Source organism: Megalops cyprinoides, chromosome 4, assembly GCF_013368585.1.
Source record: "Megalops cyprinoides isolate fMegCyp1 chromosome 4, fMegCyp1.pri, whole genome shotgun sequence".
NCBI classification, from domain to species: Eukaryota; Metazoa; Chordata; class Actinopteri; order Elopiformes; family Megalopidae; genus Megalops; species Megalops cyprinoides.
The window spans coordinates 25841772-25850625 of NC_050586.1; the positions used below are offsets into that span (position 1 = coordinate 25841772).

An 8854-nucleotide genomic window follows, 5' to 3' on the forward strand; every position below is an offset into this window, starting at 1 on the left:
AGCCTCTTCTGCCTCCACAAGCAGGAGGCCATTGTGCTACCTTGGTGAAAGCAGGTACAGACACGCCACGGTGCACACGAGGTCGACATGGCGAACGCAGCACAGCATGCTGGGAAAAGACTGCGCCTGTAATCTGCCTCAGCTGTCAACGCCAGCATGAGAAAGGAGAAAACAAACCGACTCCGTGCGAATAAATCATTAATCCCTCTGGCTGGCTCCGAGCTGCAGAAAGTTCAGTAAGTGATCCCCGCAGACACAGCCCCCTCTCAACCTTCTCCACATCTTCAGCTATACAGCCACATATCGCAGGTTCACAGGCCCAGCCTTGGCCCTGAACCCTTAAAACTGGTACTAATCCCAGCTGATTTTAAGAAGGACTGACTGAGCCCTACAGTGCAAATACAAATCTGCTGTTTGGTCTTTGCTGCAGTTACAGATTGCTGGAAGCATGCTCCTTCTAACAGACTGATACAAGGAAATATCTGTTCTGTAATATCTCTCCATTTGAACCCTTCATACAGGTAATAAATTCCTGATTATGAACAATCAGATGCTCCATGAACAAGTAATTGTACAACTAATATATCTCAGTGAAGACATCTATCCCAAATTGTCTTAATTAAGCTTAATGAACATCCAACAACTGAATTACAGCAGATTAAATGTAGAGATGTCACCTGATGATTAGACTGTGTTCAATTAAAAGCTTGATCAAAACTCATTAAGGGAGAGCTGATGTGGAAGGACATCCAGCACACTGTGTACCCCCAACACCAGAGCTGGGAAACTCTGGGCCAGATTTGCTATTCATGCATGTGCACGTTTTTGTGTGTATAAGCGTACATATGAGCAAAATGGCGAACATTTTGGAATCCATCACGCACATGCAGGACATTTTTTGGCATTTTGATAAAAGTGTACAAGACACAGTACAAGTGTCAAATTTATATGTGGACTAAATCAGTGTTTCTCAATCCTACTCCTGGAGCCCCCCGCCCCCCCCCGTCCTACATATCTTCCATCTACAAACATGATCTTGATCAGGTGTGCTCAGCGAATCAAAAGTGCCACTGATGAGTTCAGTCAGGTAGGTAGAACAGGGACAGATGGGCAGAGCAGGGGGGCCCCAGGAGCAGGAATGAGAATCAGTGGACTAAGTGACCATTTGCTATTGAAATACTGCACCTAAAAACGTGATTCAATTTGAAATAAACCACAAGTTTTACAAAATAATGTAATTTGTAGAATTACACTGTAATTAACTTGCCAAATTATAATTGTGAATCTGTGTAAAGTTCAGGTCTGCGCCTACTCTGCATATCAATTTAGGGAAACAATCTGTGATGCAAAACAAAAAAAAACTGCACACCGTTATCTGGGACTAAATATACCACCAACAGAAATAAGGTAAATGCAGGTAAAGTGTCCATGTCCACATCTGCAAACGTTTTGGTCAATCGACCTTCATCAGAGCTATTCTCTGTAATACGTACAGTATTTACGTACAGCTGAAACCCTAGTTGATGAGGCTGCTGGCAGACACCACGGGAGGTTAAATAAAACCACACATATGCAGTCGCTAGGTGATGGAACGTTCGGTGTGTGTGGCGAATGTGTTTGAGCACAGCAGATGGCACGCTTTTGTACACAACAGAGACGTTGTGCAAGACGACGCTGGCCTGCTGTGTCCTCCGTAACATGGCCACGACAGGAAATTCAACAGCAACGAGCGGACCCTTTGCCCCAGTCAGTCCACAGAACAGGGTTATGATTCAGATTGTATGACATTAACTAGGCATCTAGAATAAAAGCATGAATTCCACGTAGCCGTGCATATTTTTATCCCCGGCATACATCTGTAAAGTCTCTCTCTACACACTTTCTATGTGTCAGATACAAATTTCATTGTTTGTCAAGATAAGGACAAACTTTTCATCTATAATTGATTTAGATGTTGGAGTCCTTTCAGGGTCCTGCTTTTTTAGACCGATGATTCACCGATATCACGGACACTCCAGTGCTCATGCTACCAAATATATATATATATATATATATATATATATATATATATATATATATATATATATATATATATATATATATATATTTGCATCCAACTCTGTCAGAATTGTTTACGTCTCTAAATCAGAGAAAAGTATCTTACTTTTTTCCTTTTAGGCAACATTGGCTATACCCACAACTCAGAAGTCAGAATGTTTTGGGATTGTTGGGGCTTTTACTTATGCTAATCAGAGATAACTTGCATGAGCATCTAATTTAAGAACAGATGAGATTTATCATCAGATGATTGAGGACAAGAGCAAAATTTGGTGCTTACGCACGTTTTGTGAATCTTACTTGAATTTTTCACATGCACTTCTCCCCAAGAAAAAAAATTCTAAGAACGTTTTCGTGAATGAGATCCAAGGTCTCTCACTGCGACGCCCACTGCTCAGGCAAACTCACCCAACAACTATGCAAACAGCCCTAAAATCGCTTCCCTCAAAAAGCATCAGACACGTGCTGCCGATATAGCTTCTGCTTAAACCCGATTCCTGATGACTGGTCACTCGTCCCCTCCTCAGCTGACTGCATGGGAAAGGTGGGAGCGGTGCTGTAGACTCTGATCCACTCAGAGAACACTGATAAGGCGGAGAGAGAGAGCAAGTATTGTCCTTATATCAAAAGGGGAGAGGGCCTGACAGCACCCCACAGCTGCACGGAAGTGCAGGGGTGGAAAACCCTTCGGGCGACACTGAGCTGTTCACCTGCACACTTTGTTCTGTGTCTGTGCAGGGCCCGTCTCTCTCAACCCCGCCCAGAGACACAGCGGGCACACCCACCACAAGGAGCCTACTTAAGCCCAGCCTCTTCACACCAAACACTGTTCATAAGAAATTCTTCCCCCTTTAGGCCCACATTGGCAGATTAACTGATCCGTACAACATGGGGATGGTGGGTGCACTGCATAGGATAAGCCATACAGATGATTTAAAGATTTATGAATCTGCTTAGCATCTGCACAGCGTTCATCCAAAAAAAAAAAACAACAACAAAACCCTGCTTTCATCACTCAACAGTAACATATGCCAGGCAAGTGACACATTCTTCACTGTTATTACACAGGTACCAGCCCTCAAAAGGCCTGGTCTGCTCAAGGAGGAGCCAAGCTTCGAGGCAGTGGCACATTGTTCTGGGCTCTAAGCTCTCTGGACTCCAATAGACTGGGTAATTCCAGTATCTAAGTATCTCAGGTATTCCAGGACCTGGGTCACACCTCTCTTATAAACACTGTCTGGCCAGGCTCCAGAACACACACCTGCTTATTACGTGCCCCCTAAGTGCTAACACAAGAGTGGAGTTCTGCAGCTGCCATCTCAGCTTCTCCTGACTCCTTTTGACCTGAAAGTACCCTCCCACCCTGAAAACACAAACTGTACAACAACACACACTGAGAAAGCAGAACCACAAGGTAGTCAGACAGGCAGAATGGCTGGCTATCAATGATACTTTCTATTTCACTCCCTTCTGTCATTACAGTCATATCGTTAAAAGACCTGCAGTCACACAGAATCTGCATCAGCATCCTCCAGCAGCTCCTAAAACTTCAGTCTTCACCTTAGCTCCCTGAGCCTTGACTTAACTCCTGCCTAGCACTCAGTACCACACCATTCCTACTCCAGAGTGAAATTTCATGCAACACATCTCTGTCAGATCACTGGCTGTAATTAGGAGTCGATGAGTATGGTGCAAGGTAAAGTCAGTCCTATGGACCATTATTTAGCACCATGTGAACACTGACAGAAGGTAGTGCTGCTCTTATAGATCATTATTTAGCACCATGTGAACACTGACAGAAGGTAGTGCTGCTCTTATAGATCATTATTTAGCACCATGTGAACACTGTGATAGAGGCTAGTGCTGCTCTGATAGATCATTATTTAGCACCATGTGAACACTGGCAGAGGTTAGCGCTGCTCTTATAGGTCATTATTTAGCACCATGTGAACACTGGCAGAGGTTAGCACTGCTCTTATAGATCATTATTTAGCACCATGTGAACACTGGCAGAGGTTAGCACTGCTCTTGTAGATCATCATTTAGCACCATGTGAACACTGTGATAGAGGCTAGTGCTGCTCATATAGATCGTCATTTAGCACATGAACACTGTAACATAAGCCAGTGAGGCTCTACATCACAACAGCATGATCCAGACATTCACCCTTGTGAATAATTTAAATTTAGTATTATGTTGAAAAGGTTCACCATAATCTGCTTATGTTTAATTGTTCTGGCTTGTGCTTATGTTAACTGTGTTACTGGCTGCTGTACACCTGTGTTCTTGCCGCTGGTGTGATACGTATTGACAGAAATGTACTTGCCATGGTGGTCTAGAAAGTCACTCTCCGTAGGAGCAGTAACTAAGCCAACAGGAACAACTGACAGCAGGTAGTCTTAGCATTCGCGCACAGTACAGCATTTGTAGAGACGCCGGCAACGACAACCGAGTGAACTGGAGCCACATTTTCCCCCTGTATGGACAGTAGCCTCCCCAAGCATGACGCCAGTCTGTCACAACAGTACCAGGGACTCGCCCAAACTCCATCTAACACCGCTAGGCTTTTCAATTAATATGTTGTTTACATGAGAAACTATCCAAATCAGGAAGGACGAATACCACACAAGTAACAGATCCCTGAGGTAAACCTACAGGCAGTAGGTTGATCAGTTGATCAGCAGGCCATGATGTGGTTGTCAGATGCTAACCACCAGTATTTGCGCTCAATTCACAGCCACAAACCTCATTTGCCGCTGCGCGTGTGACTCCAGTTGCCTGTTTGGTCGTATTTTACCCTCGCATCTTATGTGCTTACAGCTGCAAAGTACAGCGCAATATTTGTTTATGACGAGTACACAAAATCTGTTCTTGTCACCGTTGCTGTTCTTGCATGGGTCAGACATTAGCTTTCAATGTGTTTAGTTATGCATCTAGCTAGCGACGTTTTATGCATTATAACCAACTTACTGGCAAGTCGGGAAACAAAAGGAAACCAACATTAGTCCGCTAGCTATCTTACTACTATCGAACAAGAGCGGTTTTAATTACAACGTCAGCTACAGGGTGGAGGCTGACAGGCGTGTTGCTAGAAAGGTAATCTCACTCCTCCCCGACACCTCTCAGCTATGCTTAGGAAAGACATGCAGCTAGCTAAAACAACGAGAGACACTGAGAATGAGCGATCATGGGGACTTTGCATGGAAAATTAGTATCTGGCTGGCTATGAAGTCCTGAACAAGGTAAGGGGTTTGACGGCAATAGGCTGGCTCGTCACGCCACGGACACTCAGCACTCTCCTGCGTCCTTTAAACGTCTGTAACTAACGACTGCTCTGTCAGAAGCGCGTCCGTCTTCAGGTGGTTAACTTAATTTTTGTGTAAATCTGGCAACTTATCTCAGTAGAATACCGTTTTGACTAAAATGTCATAATCGAAGTAACGTTTGTCAGTTAGCAGGAATGATACAAATGTAAACAATCTAGACTGCTTCGCTTCCCGGTGCTTCTTGCCAGGAAAACAGGGGAGAGCACGCACAGCAGAGTTATTGCCAGCAGTGGCACTTGCAGTTTCGGTATCAGCTAAGTGCAACTAGCTAGCCTGTATGTCAGAGATTGGACGACTCTTGGATTGGACGACTCTCAAACTGAATGCTAACGCATTCAATGTAGTGGTCATGTACCCCACAATAGCAGTGTGTGTGGCTGTCTCCGACGGTTGCGTTCCTGTTGGAGCTAGCGACTCGGCTAGCTAGCTCAGCTGCTAGCTGACACTGACAGCTGCGAAGCTGGTTACTGGACATTCAATGGCAATTTTACACCGCCGCCGACTTTTCTCGAACAATTACCTCCCCATATTCCAAGCTTGAGCTGCGAGCTGTCCAGGTTCACGACGTAGTCCCCCAAGAACCTGTTCAGGACGTCTACAACCAGCGACTCGAACACCATATTGCTGTTTCCTTCACTCCCAGTTCACCATGTTGACAGTCCAGACTCACAGTCAGTGACTGCCGTCCCGTTTCCTGAAATAAACACGCCGGAACCAAGGAGGAGGTCTCACGCGCGCTTCTCATACCATAGATAGCTACACTCCGCGTAGATCACTCTATGGTAGTCTCTCCCAGCCGCATGTAGGCCTACTGATCCAGAATCTTCTGACCTAATCCTACTTGTGGTTTTAACAATTTGGGGGAAAAGCACCTAAACTGAATCAGAGTCGGCAATTTCTCTCACGTCCAATTACCGTTAGTTGTCTGTTACTTCTTTAGATTTTTTAATTTAGAAAGAATGTTTTTGTTTGATTAGCTAAACGACTTAAGAAACTATTTCTGGGTTTCTAATATTTAAAATTCAAAGCTTCAACAAGATTAACAGTTACTGAGGTTCCATTTTGTAAAGCTACCTAGCTAACTGTTGGGCTAGCGATTTGCAGACGTGACGCAATGTGTCAGGCTGAACTTGCAAACTTTTTGAGCTTATGAACTTTGTAAAGCTGCACAAGAAGAGCAATAGAATGACTGTTTCTTTACGTACTTATTTATTTAGAGGAACAGAACATGCATTGATTGCACTTGAACAGAATACAAGATCTCCATGCAATGATCGAATCTACTTGTATGTCCAAAGCATAACATTCACACAAACACATTGAAGTGCGTTCATGATGAAAGCATGCGCACATTATCGTGAAGAAATTGTCTTCTTTATTGTTTGTGTACAGTCACCTCAGCTTTGCAGTGAAAAGTTATTTTCAATTATTTAATTTTTATATTTTTATATTGTAATTTTAAATATTTTATATTTTTTATAATTTCAATTATCAGTTATTTTTTAAGTGCTTTATGAAACGAAACACAGGATTGCTCAGGCACAATCACCATTAATTTGCGTCTCATTTTAACCTACAACACTTATTCTTTGTTTCATATTATCTCTAACTTATTAATTATCATTTATTTACTTGCTTAGAAGTCCTTAACCGATTTACACACATTTATTTTACAGATAACAGCTTGCTCGAGAATGAAACAGCCCTAGAGTACAATCATTTATGAACAATGTGGGTAAAAAAAAACAACTAAGAACTCTCTATACTATGCTGTTACAGAGCTGAATATTATTCTTAATGATGAATTAAATTCTGATTTGGACAAATTCTGATTTTGGACACAGTCAAATGAAATTTGTCCAATATAGGCAAATAACAGCACCCTCTGGAGACCAAACGTGGGGGCATGCCCTGCCCCAGGCCTCTAGAGAGGCAGAAGCTGAGAGAGGGGCTTGGAGGTGGTGCCCAGGACTGCGTCTCGTTTTAGACTAGAGGCTTTGTCCAGGACCTTGAGCCGCAGGGCCAAGCTGCGGAGGCATTCGTCGCTGAGATCAGTGAAGAAGAAGTCCTCGTTGAAGATGGGGTTCCGGCAGTTCCTGATGGTGGCGCTGTTCTGCCTCTGCCGCTTGCCCGGGGTGAGGTACAGGCACACGCAGCAGTGCACCAGCCGGCCTTCAGGGGCGCCGTCGTGCAGATCCTCCACAGATACCACTCGGATGCGCATGGTGGTGCCCGTGCGGTCACGCTCGGCGGACAGACGGACGCGGCCGCGGCCCTGCAGCGGCAGCACGTGCTCCCTCTGCAGACGCTCCTGGCAGTGCAGCAGGTCCAGGGGGAACAGGACAGGCGGGGCCAGGGAGCCACACAGGGGCACGGGGGCCACTTCTCCAGGGCTCATGGAGGAGCCAGACAAGCCGTGCTCCTCCAGGGACCCACAGCTGTCCCCGCCAAGGGACTGCTTCGAGGATGACCTTGACAAGTGTCCCACAGGACTGTCCTGTCCGAATAATTTAAGCAGGGCGGAGCTGGACAGTGAGCGGGTGAGCACGGGGGAGCCGTGGGGGGAGGAGTCGTTGGAGGAGAGGGTGTCGCTCTCCGTGCTGCCCTGCTCGGACAGTGCCTTGCAGGGGGAGACGGCCAGGGGCCGGCCGGGGGGCCTGTAGGCCGTCCTCTCCAGTGAGTGGCCTGTGAACTCAGACAGAAACAGGGACTCTTTGCGGCGCGTATTGGGGCTTTCATACAGGCCAGCCATGTGATGCAGTGACCACGCCCGGGAGTGAGCCAGCGAGTGTGGTGACCCAACCCCAATCCCCGCCTTGCCCTTCCCATTGGCCTTGCCAATTCGGTCCACATTCTCGATCTGGATGATGTGGCGAGGGGGCGGGGCCGTGTTGATGGGTCTTGGGGTCCCTGCCTGGATTCCGGAGGTGATGGACTGGAGTCTGCTTTTGGCAGAGGTGCTCTCTACCCTTGATGGTGGCCCGGGGGATAGCCTCGGGGGGATGCAGAAGTCGGGGATTTTGTCAGGCGTCAGGATGTTGCTGTGCAGCTTACTGGAGAGGTGGGCCTTCGCCGACAGCTCCTCCTTCATCCCCAGGGTTCTGCCCACCTCAAACGGAAAGTTCTCCACACTCTCGCGAATCTTCCCCATGAACCACATCCTGTCTTAGAGTATCTCTCCAATTCATAAAACCCAGGCAGCTAGATAATGGAAAGGAAAGGGTGTTCATATTCTACACTGAGTTTTACAGATGCATTCTCCAAAGACTGTAATCATGAAGGCAAAAAACACATAATAAAAAAATCAATAAAAAGAAAATATTAGAATTCTTCTGTTGTCAGTGGCATTTAAAGCATTGGTGATTTCTGCCATTTACACAAGCTCTGTCCTAATCCCTCTCATAACAGATATCTGCCAAATGAATTAATGAAATGAAATGAAATCTATTAGCCAATGCCTTGCTTTTTAA

The 8854-nt window shown here is 45.6% G+C and overlaps 2 protein-coding genes across 4 annotated transcripts in view; both read right to left on the minus strand.

Moving 5' to 3' along the window:
• Window positions 1-6068, minus strand: part of vps13a (vacuolar protein sorting 13 homolog A) — a 46681-nt gene extending 40613 nt beyond the window's left edge. For all 3 annotated transcript variants that reach the window (XM_036527686.1, XM_036527685.1, XM_036527688.1), the window contains exon 1: window positions 5905-6068. In XM_036527686.1, the coding sequence (XP_036383579.1) occupies window positions 5905-6004 (100 nt within the window). In that variant the 5' untranslated portion in view covers window positions 6005-6068. The remainder of the gene's footprint in view (window positions 1-5904) is intronic.
• A 1240-nt stretch (window positions 6069-7308) lies between these two features.
• On the minus strand, window positions 7309-8615 carry LOC118776194 (C2 calcium-dependent domain-containing protein 4C). Its single transcript, XM_036526307.1, has one exon. It carries the CDS (start codon window positions 8542-8544, stop codon window positions 7309-7311), a length of 1236 nt encoding a protein of 411 aa, XP_036382200.1. The 5' UTR covers window positions 8545-8615.
• Between the last annotated feature and the right edge of the window lie 239 nt (window positions 8616-8854).

Coding starts and splice junctions, on each gene's coding strand:
- LOC118776194 (XM_036526307.1), bottom strand. CDS start 8,544: ATGTGGTTCATGGGGAAGATTCGCGAGAGTGTGGAGAACTTTCCGTTT.